The sequence below is a fragment of the Schistocerca cancellata genome, chromosome 5 (assembly GCF_023864275.1).
Source record: "Schistocerca cancellata isolate TAMUIC-IGC-003103 chromosome 5, iqSchCanc2.1, whole genome shotgun sequence".
In the NCBI taxonomy this organism is placed as follows: domain Eukaryota; kingdom Metazoa; phylum Arthropoda; class Insecta; order Orthoptera; family Acrididae; genus Schistocerca; species Schistocerca cancellata.
The window spans coordinates 641068848-641091156 of NC_064630.1; the positions used below are offsets into that span (position 1 = coordinate 641068848).

Genomic DNA, 22309 nt, shown 5'->3' on the forward strand with positions numbered 1-22309 from the left:
ACCTGCATGCGGTTTTGCTACACTGGTTGTAATCAACCACATTCGACTTGAAAACAATTGAGTAACGAAGTATATGACTTACTTCTCAACTATGTTCTTAGTGTAGGTTTTCAGTTACAAATGATTTTATTGTTATAGCTAACATTACATCTATCGATGATTGGCTGTTTTGGTTAGTATCAGTCGAGGCTGTTATGGCAAAGTAAGTTCGTCTCTTAGAATGATCGTCGATTCGAAATCTTCTTTCTCTTTCCATTTTGTTTCCCTCAAATTTAGAAATTGAAGTGCGACTAAACAGATTTTTTGATATACTCTGTACAAATAAAACTGAGAGGAATGACAGAGTACACTGTTGCAAATCTTAATGGCAAAAATTTAGGAAGAAATAATGAGCTCTACATAAATTCTTCAGCCAGAATTTCTGAGTGCGTTATCCAGTTTATAAAGAAAAGAGAACAGTGAATCGGGTATTTATAATTTGATACAATTCGATGTGCATCTTTTTACCAATATTCTTCAGTGAACAGGAAGTAATAGTGATATTTGTTATTTCAATATCTGTTTACAGTGAAATTACAGTGTTGTAAAATATTTTCAGCTCTCCAAAGATGTTCAAGGAGTATGCTAAACAGCATCTTGTGCACACTGTCTCTAAACAAACGGAAAGCATGAGTAACGTGTATAATAAGACGAAACGTCTTTAATAGTTCGACTACAGGAAGAGCATTGCACCAATTCATTTCAGTACTTCGTCACAGTCCCATGGGATTGCTCAGTATTTGTGAAATGAGAACATGGAATGGACTCTCAGCCACCCTGGTTCAACTGCGTACTGATTTTGGAAATTTGTGGTAAGGTCTTATGGGACCGAACTGCTGAAGTCATATCCCTACGCTTACACACAATTTAATCTAACTTAAACTAACATAAACACCCATTCCCGAAGGAGTACTCGAACATCCGACGGGAGGGAGCTACGCCGACCGTGACAATATGTCTAAGACCGCGGCACGTACTCTCATATATATATATATATATATATATATATATATATATATATATATATATATATATAAGCTAGGAATAGCGGTATGGAAAAACACTGTTTAGCTTTTGCAAATATTATACGTATATAGGGTGTTACAATAAGGTACGGACAAACTTTCAGGAAACATTCCTCACACACAAATAAAGAAAAGATGTTATGTGGACATGTGTCCGGAAACGCTTAATTTCCATGTCAGAACTCATTTTAGTTACGTCAGTATGTACTGTACTTCCTTGATTCACCGCCAGTTGGCCCAATTGAAGGAAGGTAATGTTGACTTCGGTGCTTGTGTTGACATCCGACTCATTGCTCTACAGTACTAACATCAAGCACATCAGTACGTAGCATCAACAGGTTAGTGTTCATCACGAACGTGGTTTTGCAGTCAGTGCAATGTTTACAAATGCGTAGTTGGCAGATGCCCATTTGATGTATGGATTAGCACGGGGCAATAGCCGTGGCGCGGTACGTTTGTATAGAGACAGATTTCCAGAACGAAGGTGTCCCGACAGGAAGACATTCGAAGCAATTGATAAGCGTCTTAGGGAGCACGGAACATTCCAGCCTATGACTCGCGACTGGGGAAGACCTAGAACGACGAGGACACCTGTAATGGATGAGGCAGCTCTTCATGCAGTTGACGATAACCCTAATGTCAGCGTCAGAGAAGTTGCTGCTGTACAAGGTAACGCTGACCACGCCACTGTATGGAGAGTGCTACGGGAGAACCAGTTGTTTCCGTACCATGTAGAGCGTGTGCAGGCACTATCAGCAGCTGATTGGCCTCCACGGGTACACTTCTGCGAATGGTTCATCCAACAATGTGTTAATCCTCATTTCAGTGCAAATGTTCTCTTTACGGATGAGGCTTCATTCCAACGTGATCAAATTGTAAATTTTCACAATCTACATGTGTGGGCTGATGAGAATCCGCACGCAATTGTACAATCACGTCATCAACACAGATTTTCTGTGAACCTTTGGGCAGGCATTGTTGGTGATATCTTGATTGGGCCCCATGTTCTTCCACCTACGCTCAATGGAGCACGTTATCATGATTTCATACGGGATACTCTACCTGTGCTGCTAGAACATGTGCCTTTATAAGTTCGTCACAACATGTGGTTCATGCACGATGGAGCTCCTGCACATTTCGGTCGAAGTGTTCGTACGCTTCTCAGCAACAGATTCGGTGACCGATCTACTGGTAAAGGCGGACCAATTCCATGGCCTCCACGTTCTCCTGACCTCAACCCTCTTGACTTTCATTTATGGGGGCATTTGAAAGCTCTTGTCTACGCAACCCCGGTACCAAATGTAGAGACTCTTCGTGCTCGTATTGTGGACGGCTGTGATACAATACGCCATTCTCCAGGGCTGCATCAGCGCATCAGGGATTGCATGCGATGGAGGGTGGATGCATGTATCCTCGCTAACGGAGGACATTTTGAACATTTCCTGTAACAAATTGTTTGAAGTCACGCTGGTACGTTCTGTTGCTGTGTGTTTCCATTCCATGATTAATGTGATTTGAAGTAACAAAATGAGCTCTAACATGGAAAGTAAGCGTTTCCGGACACATGTCCACATAACATATTTTCTTTCTTTGTGTGTGAGGAATGTTTCCTGAAAGTTTGGCCGTACCTTTTTGTAACACCCTGTGTAATCTTCTATACTAATAACAAATCTGTGAAACCGTCATGTCTGTCTGTTCTTTGAACAGAGTTAATAATGAAATAACTGAAAAAGAAACCGTTACGTAAAACGAATACTCAGATGAAATTTGAATATCATTACGAATACTTAGGGTTTTGACTTTTATCATGTACATTTTTTCTCTACATTAATTATTCATAGTAACTGAATTAAAACAAAAAAATAGACCGTAAACCTGCTTAAACAACCGAGGAACTTAAAAACACTACCAAGATCACACAATGATACTACACAAATATTGTATGGAAATATTAACGCAACTTTTCAGGATAGTAATTAATGTGCAGTATAGTGAAAAAGCAGTGAATCAACTAAACTTATTAAGGTAATAAGTGTCATTCAAAATTTAATTTTAGTGAGGTCTAAATTAATGTGACTCAAACAGAAAGTTAAGAAACTTCCTGGCAGAATAAAACTGTGTATCGGAGCGAGACTCGAACTCGGGACCTTTGCCTTTCCCGGGCAAGTGCTCTACCACTAGAGCCCGCGAAAGGCAAAGGTCCCGAGTTCCAGTTTTGGTCCGGCACACAGTTTTAATCTGCCAGGAAGTTTCATATCAGCGCACACTCAGCTGCAGAGTGAAAATCTCATTCTAGAGAGTTAAGAGTCGACGTTGTAAAATTCTTAATTTCGTTCAGAGCAGCGACTACGGCGGACTTCAAAGACAACAACAGAATACAAGAGCCTTGAGCAAATAACTAAATACTCTCGTTATGTAACACAACGTCACGAAGAACACGTGAGCAGTCAGGGACAGGATTACAGAAGGCATTAACTCAAGGATACAACACTTGGAGGCAAAACATGTAAGGATGTTGAGGAGTGTGCCAGAAGAAGCCCAGAAATAATGGAGTGGGCAAACTGCTGAGCATCCGCTACTAGCCATACAGAAACAAGTGACCAGTTTACTTGGCCGAAATAGGCAGCGAAGCGGGTATAACATTGAGCTTTCATTCGCGAATATCCAGTGTCAAATCCCTCTTTGGCTCTTTAAGTTCTGCTGTCGCGTGATTTCCTGGACCTTGTCCAATCAGGGTTAGTCACTAATTGCATCAATGGGTCCGAAGCGCAACCATAACTTTTACTTACAAACTGTCTGCTCAGACAATTTTTTTCCATTTGGTCGTACGCAAGATACAGAGCGAAGGGAAGGCTCTCGAACGTCCGGAGACTTTTAATAAATCAAACATGGTGCTCTGTTTGAGTTGATAGCTATTTCTAGTGAAGGTGATTGTGGCGATGTACTGAGAACCAAGGTTTTTTGTTATCCAGTCGTAAAGGACGCTTAAATTACTAGAACTGTATTCCAACAAGAGAATTTTTGCACCATTGTTCAAAAACTACGAATGACTGCTAAGACGAAAATCTGGAAGCGTTCGTACATATGGCCCCGATGAACCTACATTACCATAAGGTTGGAATGCTTAAAGCGTCATTGACATCAGCTATACAGTGAGACCGACGTAAGAGAGTAGTTTGGGCGGGACTGGTTATACAATGACATCTAGTACGCCGAGAAATTTGTTCAGTCTATAATGTAGTGATCAGTACTCCTTGAACTGATAGGATCAAAGAGGATTTTATATAAAAAAAATTGTATGCTTAGGCTACAAGAACGATGTGAGAAGAGACAAGCTAACTTCCCAAATAAACTGCCTTTATAGATGTGAATTAAGAGATCTGCAGACAAGTTTACTGAGGGCCTCATTTCGTGATTGTTACTGTCCCGGAGCTTGAAAACTGTAGAAAGGATAGGCCACTGTCGTATTGATATTGAACCTCAGAGTATACAGCCACTACACATAACTAAAAAGAAATACCGATTTCTTCATAAAAGGTAAAACAGAACACAGGGCCATAGCTAGAAAGCTTCTGAATGAATGTGCTGTGAAGGGCATCATTAGTGAAGCACTCAATGACCTTTCCAACAGCATCTAGTCGAAAAAACTCTCGCAGAACCCAAAGAAATTTTGGTTATGCGTAAAGGCAGTCAGTACCATAAAACGTAGCAGACTCTTATGGATGACACAGGAATTGTAACTGAGATAAGAAAAGCAAAGCAGAAGCACTGAACGACGTTTTTTAACAATCCTTTACTAAGGAAGATATAGATGTACTTCTTGGAACACTGCAAGGGTGAATGATATAGATATTAGTCTCAATGGCGTTGAGAAGCAGCTGAAATTGCTAAAATTAAGCTAGATACCAAGGCACTATACGATCCGTGAGAGTTTCTATACAGAACTTTCCTCCTAGCTCGTTCTCATTTTAACCATAACATACCGCAGGTTCTTCTAATAAAAACTTTGCCAGCTGAATAGAGAGACACATGGGTCACACTTGTCTACAAGCAGAGTAACAAAACTGTTCACAAAACTACCGTCCAATCACATTCTCGTTCACGTATTTAGAATTCCAAAACATGTTTCCGAACAGAATGACCTCCTTCATGCCAACCTGCACCGATTCCTAAAACATCGCTGGGGAGAAACGCAACTCATTCTCTTCTCACATGACATCCTAAAAGTCGTGGATCAGTGAAATCAGGTAGCTGCAATACTTATAAACTTCCGAAAAGTATATGACGCGTTGCGTCATCTTCTGTTAACAAAAGTACTATTATATGGGGCATCAAACAAAATTTGTAACTAAGACATATAATTTCTTGGTAGGCAAGCCGCAGCACAAGACGCATTATGTTGTACTGAATGGAGAGTCGTCGAAAGAGCTGCAAGTAACTTAAGAGAACTCAAGATAAGTGTGGTGGGATGTTTGTTGTCCATGATGTCTATTAATGATCTGGTAGACAACATTTATTGCAGCCTCAGATGATACAGTTATCTGTAATGAGTTTGTGCCTAATAACATTTGCACACCACTTGATAAGATTTTAAGTAGTACAAAGATTGACAACTTGCTTGGAAAGTACAGAAAAGTAAATTTATGAACTTCATAAAACCAAAAAAAGCTAGTGTCTTGTTACTAAAATATCATATGGAAGTATGATTCCAGAGACCTTTTCAAATCTCAAATTTGTGGTAAGGTCTTATAAGACCAAACTGCTGAGGTCATCGATCCCTAACTTTACGCACTACTTAATCTAACTTACGCTAAGGACAACACACACACCCATTCCCGAGTGAGGACTCGAACCTTCGACGGGGGGAGAGGCGCGGAGCGTGACAAAGCGTTTCAGACCGCGGGGCTACCCCGCGCGGCGGAGTGGAGTGACGTACAGGGTTATTCATATGTAAATTAGGGGTTTTAGATGACGATTGTACAAAACCTACAGGGCCATAGAAAATAAACACACAATAGTGGATAGAGCATCTCTTCATGTTTTCAACTCACATTACAGATGCACAATATGGACACCGTTTGTGGCAGTGGCTAATGTAAATACCGGTGTGCAATGCATACACACGAATTGTCCGGGAAGGTGAGACAGCAACGCGCTTTGCAAAACTGTTCACTGGGTTTCCTGATTAAGGCGCGAACTGATTCGATACGTTAACACAGAACAAAGCAGAACAGACGCTTAACAATGAAATCTGAAGACACCACACCCTACAGTGCAAGCTACTGTCGTAAGAACAAGCTGAGTACCTGACGTCACACAGGTATGTATTTATTCCAATTTTCTATCAGTTAATCTCTTCCCTCCACCCGTCTCTCACCTCGCCTCTCTCTGTCAACCCTCTTCTTCCCTTTATTTTTCCTTTTCCTCGCCATAACAATCCATCTCGTCCTCTTTCCTTTCTCTGTCAATCTAATCCTCCCCTCTCTGACCATCTACTCCCTCGTCCTCTGTCAATCTCTTCCTCCGCTCTCAAATTAGATGTCCTTCTCACCACTCTGTTTCCACCTCACCCCCTCTACCTCCTCCTCCCTCTCTCTGCCCATCCACTGCTCCTTCCCTCTTTCTGCCCATATCCTCTTCCTTCCTTTCACTGTCCATCTCCTCCTCTCCCCACTCTCTCTACACCTGCTCCCCTTTCTCTGTCCATTGCCTCCTCCCCAATTGCTGTTCATCTCCTCCTCCTCCGCCCCTGTCTGTTCACCTATTCCTTCCTCTCTCTACCGATCTCTTCCCTACCTCTCCATCTCCTCGTCTTTCCTTTCTGTCAATTTTTCCCTCCCCTCTCACAGCATATCTCCTCTTTCCCCTCTATGTCCATATCCTCCTTCCTTCCGTCTATCCATCTCTTCCAGTCCCTTTTCTCTGTACGGATTGCTTGTTCTTAACCTCACAGTATTTCTTTACAGGTAGTAAGTAATATCTGTAACAAGTTTGACTGAAATCGATGCAGGGGTTTAGAACGAGCCTGTGTACATGTCATTGGTAATAAATACATTAAGGCAGGGGCGGGAAAACGTTGCACGCGGTTCATGAGCGCACAGCGCTGCACGTGTGCTGCTCGCGTGCAGGCGTCGACTGGGGCAGTGGCGACAGCCGGCAGGTTGCGGCAGTGTAGTGCCAGGCAAAGCTGCGGACGTTGATGCGAAGCGAGCACTATGTAGTGAACGTTGTATTTCAAGAAACGGAGAAGTGGAGATTTGCTATCTTTTAAAAAGTAATGGGAGAATCATTTTTTCTTTGTGCAAAAACGTGAAAATTCGAAATGTTTAATATGTGGCACTATTCTCGCTGGTCAACGGAAGTTTAGTATTGAAGGCCATTATAACAAATTTCACAAGGACGAGTACAATTTATTGTCGGATTCTGAGCGGATGGGGAATTGACTGAGCTTAAGAAGAGCGATCTGACGATACCAGATGAATCTGTCGTAGTTGGCCGGCCGGAGTGGCCGAGCGGTTCTAGGCACTACAGTCTGGAAACGCGCGACCGCTATGGTCGCAGGTTCGAATCCTGCCTCGGGCATGGATGTGTGTGATGTCCTTAGGTTAGTTAGGTTTAAGTAGTTGTAAGTTCTAGGAGACTGACGACCACAGCAGTTAAGTCCCATAGTGCTCAGAGCCATTTGAATTTGTCGTAGTTGCTGTTGTCACGAGAGATCTGCGACTTTCTCTCGTCATGTCTCTTATCTAACTGATTTAACACTTTATGGAGCACTGTTTTCAAGTTTTCAGGACGACAACAATAATAGCCCAGCGGTATGTGCAGCTTATAAGACTGCGCTTAATATAGCGAGAGCTGGAAAACCATTTGCTGAATTAATAAGTCTCAGTTAAGAGCAAACATCAATGATGAAAATTTACGTAACTGTTTGTGTGTGTCTGCATGTAGAAATTTTGTTCCAGATAATAAACGTATTGTAAACTCCACCTGTGATAATTAAATAAAACGTATCGTAGGTAATGTTTCAAACCATGATTCCTTTCTAGTACACCTACTAACCTTATTCATTCACTCAACAAAGCAAGCTAGGAAACAAAACGCATTACAGAGGAAGGAGCGTACAGAAGGTATGGTGGGGATGGGAGATAAGCGGGTGGCCAGCTTGCCCCTGTGTGCACGCGGAACACCTGTTAACTGCACGCGTGCAAGTGCACCGCACATGTGCAGGATTCCTGCCCGCCCCTGCATTAAGGTGAACTTCCATTGTAACTCCTCGGAATTTCATGCAGCTGGCGGGACCGACCTGCAGTCTCAGACGGCGAGGGCCCTGCCCAGCGCGGCCAGCCCTTGAGCAGCTGGTAGAGCGCTCGGCCCGGACTGTCCGTGGTGACCAGCTGGCACTGCGCCATGGCGCGCCAGTCGGGGCTCAGGTGGCCCTCGCGCTCCCCCAGAGCCATCAGCTGGTGGAACGCCTCCACCGCCTCCGGAGTCGGGGGCTGCGTCTTGAAGTTTCCGATGAAGGCGACCCCCAGACTGGTGTCGTCGTAGCCGCGCGCTACGGCCGGCCTGGCCTGCCAGCCGCGACCCTCGAAGACGTAGCCACTGGCGCCCACAAGGAAGTTGTAGCGGATGTCCTGCAGCAAGTCGCTGTGTAGCGCGTGCACCTGTAACTGCTGCACGTGGCTGACTTCCTGCTCCAGCGACGCGCCGCAGCTGGTCTCCGTGTGACCTGGTCAAAAAGCACACCGTGATCGTGGCGTCATGGAACAGTTACCATAACAATTTGTCTATTTTATTTGGACTGTTGAGCTCCGATATTTTACTATAAAAATACAGCGACCAGTCGCTGTAAAAATGGTTCAAATGGCTCAGAGCACTGTGGGACTTAACATCTGAGGTCATCAGTCCCCTAGAACTTAGAACTACTTAAACCTAACTAACCTAAGGACATCACACACATCCATGCCCGAGGCAGGATTCAAACCTGCGACCGTAGTGATCGCGCGGTTCCAGACTGAAGCGCCTAGAACCGCTCGGCCACACCGGCCGGCCGAGTCGCTGTATTTTTATAGTAAAATATCATGGAACATTTACATTAGACATACTAATCCAGCAGCTTTTTCAGTGTGAAACGATGCATTCTACCATTAACTAGTTTTACACTTCTTGTTGGCTCTTCGTCGGAAGGGGGTGTCGGTTAGACCTTCCGTGAGACAGTACCTCGCGATCCCGCTGCTAATAAGGCGATTATACCGTTTGTTGGTTGCATATTTGTACGAGCTTCAAAAATGGCGACTTGTTTTCCGCAGTCTGTGTAATTACTAGTTTATTCTTCTAATTTCGTGTTTGAGTACTTACTAGGCACAGCCTTTCATTTTAATAACAGTGTAGCGTAAAGTACCCGGCCGGAGTGGCCGAGCGTTTCTAGGCGCTACAGTGTGGTACAGCGCGACCGCTACGGTCGCAGGTTCGAATCCTGCCTCGGGAATGGATGTGTGTGATGTCCTTAGGTTAGTTACGTTTAAGTAGTTCTAAGTTCTAGGGGTCTGATGACCTCTGAAGTTAAGTCCCATAGTGCTCAGAGCCATTTGAACCATTTTTGAGCGTAAAGTATACTTGGGAAGGCAGGGGAACCAGATCTGTCATTGACTGTATAATAACAGATCAGGAATTCAGGAAGGCTGTGAGGGACACACGTGTATTCAGGGGATTCTTTGAGGCCACTGATCACTATTTAATCTGCAGTGAAATTGGTATTGTGAGGACGAAAGTACAGGAGGATACGAGTGGAGAAACTTCAGGATAAGGAAATCAGGCACAAGAACATAACACTGATCTCAGAAAGGTACCAGTTAGTTGAATGTAGTCGATTACAGTCATTGGAAAAGGAATGGACAAGGTAGAGGGACACAGTACTAGAAGTGGCTAAAGAATGTCTTAGAACAGTAGTGTGTAAAGGTACGATGAAGCAAACAGCTTGGTGGAATGACAGTCAAGGAATCCTGTAAAAGGAAAAAGAAGGTGCATCAAAAATGGCTACATACTAGAACTCAGGTAGACAGAGAAAGTTATGTTGAAGAAAGAAACAAAGCCAAACAGATAATTGCAGCATCCAAGAAGAAATCTTGGGAAGACCTTGAAAACAGGTTGGAGACTTTGGGTCAAGCTGCTGGAAAACCATTCTGGAGTGTAATTAGCAGTCTTCGAAAGGGAGGTAAGAAGGAAATTATAAGTATTTTGGACAGGTCAGGAAAACTGCTGGTAAATCCTGTTGATGCCTTGGCCAGGTGGAGGGAATATTTTGAAGAGTTGCTCAATGTAGGAGAAAATACGATCAGTAATGTTTCAGATTTCGATGTACAATGGGACAGGAATGATGATGGAAATAGGATCACAGTTGAGGAAGTGGAGAAAATGGTCAACAGATTGCAGTGCAATAAAGCAGCTGGGGTGGATGAAATTAAGTCGGAACTCATCAAAAACAGTGGAATGTCAGGTCTTAAATGGCTGCACAGGATAATTGAAATGGCGTGGGAGTCGGGACAGGTTCCATCAGATTGGACGAAAACAATAATCACACCAATCTTTAAACATGGAAACAGAAAAGATTGTAACAACTACAGAGGTATCTCTTTAATCAGCGTTGTGGGTAAAATCTTCTCAGGTATTGTTGAAAGGAAAGTGAGAGTATTAGTTGAGGACAAATTGGATGAAAATCAGTGTGGGTTTAGGCCTCTTAGAGGTTGTCAGGAGCAGATCTTTAGCTTACGGCAAATAATGGAGAAGTGTTATGAGTGGAACAGGGAATTGTATCTATGCTTTATACATCTAGAACAGGCATATGACCGCGTTCCTAGGAGGAAGTTATTGGTCTGTTCTACGAGATTATGGAATAGGAGGCAAACGTTTGCAAGCAATTAAAGGTGTTTACATAGATAGTCAGGCAGCAGTTAGAGTTGACGGTGTAAATTGAGTTCATGGTTCAGAGTAGTTTCAGGGGTAAGACTAGGCTGCAACCTGTCTCCACTGTTGTTCATATTATTTGTGGATCATATGTTGAAAACAATAGACTGGCTCGGGGAGATTAAGATATGTGAACACAAAATAAGCAGTCTCGCATATGCGGATGACTTAGTTGTGATGGCAGATTCGATTGAAAGTTTGCAAAGTAATATTTCAGAGCTAGATCAGAAATGTAAGGACTATGGTATGAAGATTAGCATCTCCAAAACGAAAGTAATGTCAGTGGGAAATAGGAGGAACAAAGTTAGAACAGGTGGACGGTTTCAAGTACTTAGGATGCATATTCTCACTAGATGGCAACATAGTGAAAGAACTGGAAGCAAGGTGTAGCAAAGCTAATCTAGTGAGCGCTCAGCTACGATCTCAGCTACGATCTACGATGATGATGTAGCGTAAAATATCGCCGTTGTTATCGACGCTTACATCGTCCCTAGTATCGTACAGGTGTTTTGATTGTGGTTAGCATAGCTCAGTGTCGGTTAGACTGTCAGTGAGACAGTGCCTCGTGTTCCTTCTCCTAATAAGGCGAGTGCACCGTTTCTTATATATTCTTACGAGCTTCAAACAGAACCGACATATTTTCAATTATCTGTGTAGTTACTAGTTTTTTTTTGTAATTTCTTTTGTGTTTGAGTAATCTTTAGTTTAAAGTCGTTAATTTCGTGCATGTTTATTAACACAGTTCTGTGTTTGTTAACTGTCTAGTGTATACCTTAAGCCGTTTTTAGTATTGATGGGGACTGTGATTACTGTGTACACATGCGAGCTGAGTTGGTGACCCTACGCTCACAGCTCCAGGCTGTGTTGACTTCATCAGACAGCTTGAAGCTGCTGCCAGTTGGCATCATTGTCGGGGCCGGATGTGCAAATCCGAAGGATGTGGAGAACGTCCCACGTGTCCCCCGGTTACTGCTTGTACTGAGGCTGACCCCTCACCTGCATTGGAGTGGGAAGTCGTTCTACAGTCTGACAGGCGTCGAAAGACTTTCTGGGGGGCCGATCGGAAGGACGTTTCGATTCTTCAGACGATCAGGTTTCAGGCGATAGCTGCGGCTGATAATTTCCCAGAGACAGATGCAGATGCTCACCCTGTTCCAGAGGAAGCCTTTCGACCCACAAGGTCTGGGCCTTCACAGGGGGTGAGTTTGGTAGTAGTTGGTAGCTCCAACATTAGCTCCGTAATGGTTGCCCTTAGGGATATGACTGAAAGCAGTGGATGGAGTCCAGTGTGCACTCCTTGTGCATACCGTGTGAAGTCGTTGCAGATGTGGAAAGTGAGCTTCCGAATGCCTTGAAGAGCACAGGGTGCAGCCAACTGCGGGTGTGGCTCATGGTACGAACGATATGTGTCGCTTTGGATCAGAAGGGATTCTCTCTGGTTTCGGCCGGGTAGCTAAAGTGGTAAGGATTGCCAGTCTTGCATGCGAGATGAAGGCAGAGCTCATTACCTGCAGCATCGTCGACAGTGCCGACTATGATCCTTGGGTATAGAGGCAAGAGGAACGTCTGAATCAGAGGCTCAGTCGGTTCTGAGATCTTGTAGGCTGCAGATTCCTCGACTTGCGCCATCGGGTGGTGGGTTTCCGGGTTCCGATTAATACATCAGGAGTTCACTACACAAAGGAAGCGACTACACGTGTAGTGCGGGCTGTGTGGAAGGGACTGGGTCGTCTTTTAGGTTAGAGGGTCTCGGGAAACTACAGTAAAGATATCAGTCCACAGCGGTGCAGGGAAAACGCAGGAAGGTAGAGATAGCAAAAATTAATATTGTAGTTCTAAATTGTCGTAGCTGTGTTGGGAAAGAACCGGAGCTCCAACCACTAATAGAAAGAACTGAAGCTCAAATCGCTATAGGTACAGAAATACAGCGGGAAATAATTTTAGCTGAAGTTTTTTAAAAGGACGTAAACATGTTGAGAAAGGACAGATTAAATACAGCTGGAAATAATTTTAGCTGAAGTTTTTTCAAAGGACGTAAACATGTTGGAAAGGACAGATTAAATACAGTCAGTGCTGGAGTGTTAATTGCTGTCAGAAGAAGTTTATCTTATACTGAAATTCAAATAGGTAGTTCCTGTGAGTTAATACGGGCAGAGGTTATGATTGACAATCGGAAGAAATTAGTAGTTGGCTCGTGTGACCGGCACCCTGACTCAGATGACGCAGTTGCTACAGTTCAAAGAAAACTTGAGTCTCATTTCAAATAGGTACCCTACTCATACAATTTTAGTTGGTGGTGACTTAAATCTGACTTCGATATGTTGGTAAAAATACATGTTCAAATCCGGTGGTAGGCATAAAACGTTGACCGAAATTGTACTGAGTGCTTTCTCAGAAAATTATTTCGAACAGTCAGTTCAAAAGCCCACTCGAAGTGTAAATGGTTGCTAAAACATACTTGACCTATTAGCAACAAATAATTCTGAACAAATAGCGAGCATAATGACGGATTCGGTGATTAGTAACCACAAGGCGAGACTGAGTACCGTCACATCCAAACCCATCAAAAATAAACGCAAAGTACATCTATTTAAAAAGGCGATAAAAATACGCGAGACTCCTGTCTCCACTCCCTCCGATCTGACTATGTAAGAGTAGACCAGTTGTGGTTTCAGGTCAAAGAAACTGCATAACTGCATCGACCGCAATTGAGAGATACATACTAGAGATGGGCAAAACTGTTCTTTTCAGAGATCGGATCAGAACTGTTCACTCCCTGAAATGAATTAGCTCTTTTTCATGACTCACCACTCATTTACAATAGAAAATAAATGGAAGGCACATTGCCCTTTAAACTTGGTTTATTCCAGTACTATACCTGTATTTTGATCTTATTTGATCCTATTTTGAAGTAACACAGATAATGAGTAAGAATTTTGTATTGTTTATTGAAATTTCCACGATATGACAAAGTTTTTGATTATTGATTTATTTTGCACTATCGTGGTTTTTTGGGTGATCGGAAAATGTTGTAACTTGAGATTTACATTAACAATATATTTGGCTATAATGTATTAAAATTTCATTAACCTCATACAAATACATCATAAGCCATATATTTTTAAAGTGAACGTTTCCTTCCGAAGACGCCTAAAATCGCAAAATCCGTACCAGAATAAGAAAAAAAAATATAAATTTGACTGTAAAACGAAAGTGCTGCATATAGCCTTACGCAGAATAAAACAAGGAAAATATTGGTGTATCACATTTTGCGATACGTTTATCGGTTCACTCGTAATTAAAGCGTAAATTCGAGTGTCCATAATAAAAATCCTATAGTAAGAGGAGTCGTCAGGAGCCTAATCTGATCAGTTTAAACAAATAAAAATAAAATAAAAACAAATGATGTATACATAACATAATAATGTAATATACATAGCGGTATTACTACGAAGAACAATATCCAGTAGAGACGAACTCCGATGCAGAAGCACTGAGTCGAGCAGGTCGAGCCGCGAGCTGTATTACTGCGTGAGCTAAGACCGCAGAGACCAGAGTGACACCTGAGTTGCTTTGCTCAACGCTCTGGCTAGAGTCGAGAACGGTGGGGTGAGCGTTGAGCGGACGAGTTCCGAGGGTGGGGGGAGCGGTGAACTCACCCGCTCTGAGACAAATCGTCCATTCCCTTGCGAGCAGGTTGTTGCAAGTAGTTCCTATGTTATCCGCTAGGGTGCTCTCTGTCCTGTTGCTCGCATCAACTGCCCAGAGGGCAGGACGTGCGACTGAAACGATCGCCGACAGAGTGCGATGCGAAGTTAAGCTGCGCTGACACTGCACGCGGCAGACGACGCACAGAGATGGCACGGCATATGTGAAACACAAAATCGAATAGGGCACTGCACAATGCAGGCAGCCAAGGTAGAAGCAGGGCAGAGGCCGGCGCTGGCTGTGTTGTGTGGCGTGCAGTGTACTGTGACCAGCAGAGGCGCTGCTGATATGCTCCGTCTCTCTCTCTCTCTCTCTCTCTCTCTCTCTCTCTCTCTCTCTGCCGTGGGAAACGTTTGGAGCTACCGTTCTTTTTTTCTGAATCACTGATTGTTCACTCCTTTGAAAGATTCAACTCTATGAATTAGTTCAAGAGCAGATCCCCCATCTCTAATACATACCACACGAATTAATAATCGATGGTACTGACCCCTCCTGGTACACTGAAATGGTCAGAACACTCCTGCAGAAGCAACGAAAAAAAAACACTCCAAATTTAAAAGAACGCATAATCCACAAGATTGGCGAAATTTTATAGGAACTCGAAATTTAGCACCAATTTCACAACGAAACTCTGTCTCGATGTCGGGCAGTAAACCCAAAAATTCTGGTCATATGTAAAGTACACAAGCAGCAAGAAGCAATCAGTTCCTTCACTGTGCGATAACAATGGTTATGTCACTGATGGCAGTGCCACTAAAGCAGAGTTACTAAACACGGTTTTCCGAAATTCGTTCAACAAAGAGGACGGAGTAAATATTAGAGAACTCGAATCTAGAATACCTGCCAACACGAGCAAATTAGAAATAGTGTCCTTGGTGTAGTGATGCAGCTTAAATCACGTAATAAAGGTAAGGCTTCCGGTCCAGACTGTATACCAGTCAGGTTCTTTTCGGCGTTTGCTGATGCAATAGCTCAATATCTAATAATGATATACAATCGCTCGCTCATCGAAAGATCTGTACTTAAAAACCGGAAAGTTGCACAAGTCACACAAATACCCAAGAAAGGAAACAGAAGTAATCCTCTGAATTACAGACCAATGTGACGATTCAGGAATAGCTCCTATCCTCACGAAGTAATGAGTGCTATCGACAGAGGTTGTCAAATAGAGTCCGTGTTTTTAGATTTCCAGATGGCATTCGACACCGTTCCTAACAAGCATCATCTAATCAAACTGCGTGCCTATGTAATATCGTCTCAGTTGTGTGACTGGATTCATGAGTTCCTGTTAGATAGGTCACAGTTCGTAGTAACTGACGGAAAGTCATCGAGTAAAACAGAAGTAATACCTGGCGTTCACCAAGGAAGTATCATAGGCCCTCTGCTGTTCTTTATCTGCTTAAACGACAAAGGAGACCATCTAGCAACCCTCTTAGATTATTTGCAAAATGTTTACAAAAGAAAGAAAATTGGGTAGAAGGTGACCCCAGGGATGACCATTTTCGGTTCCGGAGAAATTTGGGAAAACACGAAGCAATAACGATCCGTCAACTTATCTTAGAAGACAGCTTAAAAATAGGCAAATATACGTTGATATCATCTGCAGGTTTAGAGAAACCGTTTGGCAATGTTGACTGGATTAAACCCTTTGAAACTCTGAATGTATTAGGGATATAACACACAGAGTGAAATGTTATATACAGCCTGTGTAAAAATCAGACTACAGTTCTAAGAGTCGAAGATTAGGAGTAGTTGAGAAAAGAATGAGACAGAGTTGTAGCCTCTCCCCGTTATTATTCAATCTGCACGATGAACGAGTTCTAAAGGACAGCAATGAGAAACCTGGAAAAGGAATTATATGCCAGGGAGGATAAATAAATACTTTGATGTTTGCGATGATATTGTAATTCTGTCAGATATAGCAAAGGACTAGGAAGGGTGGTTGCAAAGAAGTGAATAGTGTTTGAAAAATGGTTAAAATGGCTCTGAGCACTATGGGACTTAACATCTGTGGTCATCAGTCCCCTAGAACTTAGAACTACTTAAACCTAACTAACCTAAGGACATCACACACATCCATGCCCGAGGCAGGATTCGAACCTGCGACTGTAGCAGTCGCGCGGTTCCGGACTGAGCGCCTGAACCGCTAGACCACCGCGGCCGGCAGTGTTTGAAAAGGATATATGATGAACATCAACAAAAGTAAAAGAAGGTTAATAGAGTGTGGTGTAAGTAGATGAGTTTTTCTATTTGGGTGCCAAAATAGCTGATGATAGCCGAAATAGAAATATTGTAAAATACGAACTGGCTATAGCAAGAAAACCATTTCTGAAAAAGAGGAATTTATCAATATCGAACATAAATTTATGTTTTTATAGTAGTCTCTTCTTAAGATATTTGGAGAGTACCTTATACGGAACTGAAACGTGAACGACAAGCGTTTCAGACAACAAGAAACTAGCAGCTCTCAGAATGTGGTGTTACAGAAGAATGCTGAAAGCTAGATGGGCAGAACGCGTAACAGGTGAGATGGTACTAAATCGAATTTTGGAGAAAGGAAATTTGTAGCACATCTTGAATAAAAGAAGTTGGGTGATAGAAGACATTCTCAGGCATCAAGGTGTTGTCGAGATAATACTGGAATGAAGTACTGGGGAAGGGGGATAGAAGGAGGTCAAGGAATTGAGTCGGTACGGCTCGCTTTTTAAACTTTTTGTTTTGTTTTTGAAACCATTTGCTTTCTCAGTACTCGCCGTGATGTAAATATCAAGATCGCATTGGAGTCTCTGGTCGCCGCATATCCTTGGCGAGTTGGCTTCCCGTGCGCCGCGACGCGACAGAGCGAAGAAGAAAGGGGTTGCTGTGAGTTACTCTGGATTGTGGGTGAGGAGCGAAGTCTGTGACGGAGGGCAAGGGCGTTTGGTCGGTGGGGCCCCGTGCAAGCAGTCGTTTGGCTGGGGACGGAACGCCGTGGGCTCGAAGATCGTAGTGTAGAGGGCTGGTGTTGTCCCGATGGCGGTCATCGTGTGGTTATTCAAGGGCTGAGAAGTGATTTATTGGTTCTGCCCTTCGATTCCGACGAAGAATTATGGAAAGTTTGGTGTATGAGGTGAACATGAGAATTCGAAAAAGGTGCACGTTGCTGGCGCGTGTATCAGACTTGTGAGTGGTATAAGCTTCGCTTCGGTATTGCAGTCTCCAGTAAGAGCGCTGCTTGGGAGGGGAGCGTTGATATCGGCATTGTCATCTATTTAGCTGCTTTAAAGTAAATGTTTTGGGTCGAAGGTGGACCTAAGTGAGGGACCGAATGATTCCTTGTCTTATTAAGAAACGTAAGTCGGCCCCCAGCGTGTTAAACTCTGTTATCTACAGTTATAACGAGTAATTTGACACTCCGGTAGCGTCCACGACTGAACTTTGGAGGTACTGTAAAGTGTTTATAGCAATGGAAAGACGAGTGTGGAGCTATTCAGTCGGACGCTTATGAATCGAGTTAATCACATTTCACTTCTTATGGTATTTTACGGTTCTACTTCTCGTGGCGAAATCGCCGATAGTATTTTCATACTTTAGCTTCGGATGTAATTCTGTGGTTTGGTGGGGCCCTCCCAAGAGTTTAAAGCCCCACTTATTTTCTTACTGCCTTTGATGAGGTTTCCTTGCAACAGTTGTTGATTTGCCTCTTGTCTACCCACCGTACTGCTGTTTGGTGCGGTGTGGTATAGTCGAAGTGTTCAGTAGTACCGCATCTACTCCCTCGCCCGTTTTAAGATTTGCGAGCCGCATCTATATCGACATATAATCCCAGTATGCAATTTGTGTAAGTTGTTCGCGCAGTATTAACGTTTTGTACATCGTGGAAAATCTTTCCCTTGCCGCATGTGATCCTGAAGGACAGCACGGTGCACAACAGCGCATGACCACGACGAAATCAAAAGAAACGTATTGTATATTTTTAACGGATGTAACCAATGAGCTTGCGTTGATTTGTGTATTTTTTATGTATTTTGAAAGGAAAATATTTACATACCTGGTTAATTATAACGTCTATGCTTAATTATTTGTCATAATTCGTTGGGTGTAGTATGCATCACATCTAGGGAGGATTATGGTGTAAAGTATTTTATGGTGTAAAGTGTTTAAAAGGAAGGAAAATTTTTGTGATACTGTGCGCATCGTAGAGGCTACAGGGTATGAATGTACGTTGATAGCAATCAGATTTTATTACATTTAAGTTGTTGTTTTAATTAAAATTTTGTGAACAATAATTTCATTGCCTTTAGAATCACAGGTGATATCTAGGAAAATTTTGGCTATGACATGTCACGTTAGAATCTTTTATTTAACCTTGCTTTATGCAATTTGTATTTTTTTCCTTTGCTTGAAAAGGGATTTTGACTTTTAAGCATTGTAAATTGATTCTGAGAGCTGTTATTTGATCTATTATTCAAGAGACCGTTGGTTAAATAATGCTTCAGGAACTTTCATTGATAAATTGTATTGAGGATCTTGCTGTTCATGATAACGAATGTTCACTTACTATTTTAAAATCAAGTTAATGATTTATTAGATTTATTAGAGAAACGGTGCCTGCCCGTACTCCCCAACTCCACGTATCCAAGGTATTGGCCTTCGTGCGTTGTGTTGTTTTCCCCGGTATCTATCCTAGATAACGCCTGAATACAGTAAGCAGGTTCAAATGGATGCAGACTGCAATAGTTATTCGGAAAAGATGAGACTTGCACAGCATAGACTAGTGTGAAGAGCTGCACCAAACCATTCTTCGGTCTGAATACCACAGCAAAAACAACAGTAATAACAACAACAACAGTAACTAATAATGACTGCTTGCTCTGTTCGTGCGTAATATTAATCATTAGTGGACAATCTAACCAAACTATGTCGCCTTTATTCCATAAGCTTCTGCATTGTTTACAGATCTTAGGTTTACGAATTACACATATTTAAATGTATAGCTGATATAGAAGCCAATTTATTGGTTCACGTCGCCTGTTGCTAGACAGCAGAATACATGAGCAAAGCGTAAGTGAAATAATGCAGAAGCTATATCGGTTTGTCACTATTAGGAGCACGTCAGATGTATGAGTTCTTTTTGCACTTATCTTAAAACAGTTCATTCTGTTCTTTCCCAGACATGTGTAACATGCTATGTAATAAGCTAATGTTGACGCAGAATCGAAAATTATTTTCTTTTGTATTCTAGTGACACTTCGTGGTTTGACTGAATTTTCTCATGCTGAGAAATCAGAAGGTGCGATGTGTTTTACTTGGATAAAACTTTCTAAAGCCAAGATCGCATAAATATTTCTTTATTTACACACAACTAGTTTTTGTCACCTTCAGGTCTGTAACACAGTGCATAAATTTTACCTACATGACAACTTGACGTGAGGTGCAAGTCAAAATCAGCACATTTTATAACAAAACATTTTTGAAGATATGTAAAAGTACAGTTCCATTTGCGTTTCTTGTAATGGCAACCTAAAACTTTTATCTCAAAAATTACGTCATAACTCATGACAAGCGTTATATTTTATGTTTATGCACTGTGTTACAGACGTGAAAATAATAGCGGAGTCTGTCGAAACAGGTTGTTTGTATTTATGCGATCTTGGCTTTAAAAAGATTTTACTTTGTGGTCTCCAGATTGAAATTGGGAAAGATACTAAGTATCAGAATCTTTATAGGCCTTTCTTAGGCGGTTGGAGTTCTCGACATCTTGTTAAGAGATTACTGGTAGGACACTAATCTTTAAAGGAATAAGTTGAAAGAATTCAAAAAACACTGCTAGTATTGTAACAGGTCGGAACAGCCCACGTGAAAAAATAACAAAAGTGTTCATCGAGACAAAACTGGAAATCATTGGAAGAAATCGTCTTCAATTAATTTAGAGAGCCGGTATTCTATGTAGTCGGTACCATAAATTTATCACAAAAAATGGTTCAAATGGCTCTGAGCACTATGGGACTTAACATCTATGGTCATCAGTCCCATAGAACTTAGAACTACTTAAACCTAACTAACCTAAGGACATCACACAACACCCAGTCACCACGAGGTAGAGAAAATCCCTGACCCCGCCGGGAATCGAACCCGGGCGCGGGAAGCGAGAACGCTACCGCACGACCATGAGCTGCGGACAATCTATCATACTCATTGCGTATTTCGTATAAGGATTTTGTGATCAACATGGGAGAGGCTACAAAAAGTCATTTTGTTCCTCACTCCATTTGCCGTTTTGTGCTCTTGATTAATCATTCAGTTTAATAGCAATGTAATTGGGAGATTTCTCTGGAATTATAATTGTGTTGATATTGAAATGTGAGATGTGGGCACAATGTTATATATGCTCTACACATATTGTTTGTGATTTCAATGCATAACGGGTGAATGGAACAGTGCCCAGGGTAATTTAATCTTTTAAAATACAACTAAAAACAGTTGGATTAAAGGCTTGTTAGAAAATCCTAAGTATCTGGAATTTGAAATAATGTTCTATGTGTATAAATAATAAGATAATTAAGCACTTAGTTAAAGTATTTTGGCAGTTAGAGGAGTGTGATGTCACATGTAACAAATATGAAATAAACATCGACAAAAGAAAAAGCTTTCCTCGAAAGTTCCGAAAGATCTATATGATGACAATTAACAACGCCACATAGCAACGATCGCAGACATACTGGCGTATAAATTCACTTACTGATATTTTGCAGCACAAGAAGTAACAACACAACGAAAAGGAAATGTAAGTTTCAACACCGATTAAACGTGGCTGAGTCTACAAATAAGTCAAGAAACACGCTCTGGAAGTGTTATGTTCGTACTAGATTCATATTATGACAGCGGTGAGTGACGTAAGTTATATGGCTTTCCTGTGAATCTCTGAAAGAGTTTCCACCCCAACGAGAGAAAACAAATGACTCTTGAGAGAGACGGATACTCACAGATAATCACCCTGGAGATGAGCTCGGGCAGAGGCGTGTGTTCTTCCTTTGTAGGGTGCGCTCCCCACTCCTCGCGTTGCACCAGACACAGCTCGCTGTCTGCAACAGAGATAGTTTCTGAGGATGAGCCCTAAGACGAAACGTTGCATCTGTGGTGATCATTGTTCTCTTCTGGCATACAATAAACAATTGTTTTCTTAATACTGAAGTAATAAAAAATCTTCTTGCCACAGCATTACGTGAGAGATTGTAAGTGGCTTGTTTTGCACTCGTAACATGCTACATCGTAACGTATGATGAAGGTATTAGTATCCAAGCATGAGTGTTACATCTTGCAGTGGGGTGCAAGTTATCTCGACATTCTGTGTGTGCTGGACTGAAAACGAAACTGAAACGTTGCCTTTTGCCCATAGGCAGTATTAGTCCCAACCGTGTCACCCTTCTACTTTCCCATGTTCACAAGTTTCCCTCCACACACTAGCACTCCTGGAAGAAGGACACTGCAAAAACTTTCTTAGCCACGGGGTAAAGGTTGTTTCGCGAAAGGCAAGGTTCCGACTTCGAGTCTCGGACAGGAGCATAATGTAAAATGTCAGAAACTTTGGGAAT

At 42.2% G+C, this 22309-nt stretch overlaps 1 protein-coding gene across 1 annotated transcript in view; it reads right to left on the bottom strand.

The window, feature by feature from the left end:
- The window catches only part of LOC126187786 (uncharacterized), a 177358-nt gene that overhangs the window by 5487 nt on the left and 149562 nt on the right, over window positions 1-22309 (bottom strand). The window contains exons 5-6 of the mRNA XM_049929058.1: window positions 21701-21799; window positions 8368-8793 (exon numbers count right to left, since the gene is read on the bottom strand). Coding sequence (XP_049785015.1) covers window positions 8368-8793; window positions 21701-21799 — 525 coding nt within the window. The remainder of the gene's footprint in view (window positions 1-8367; window positions 8794-21700; window positions 21800-22309) is intronic.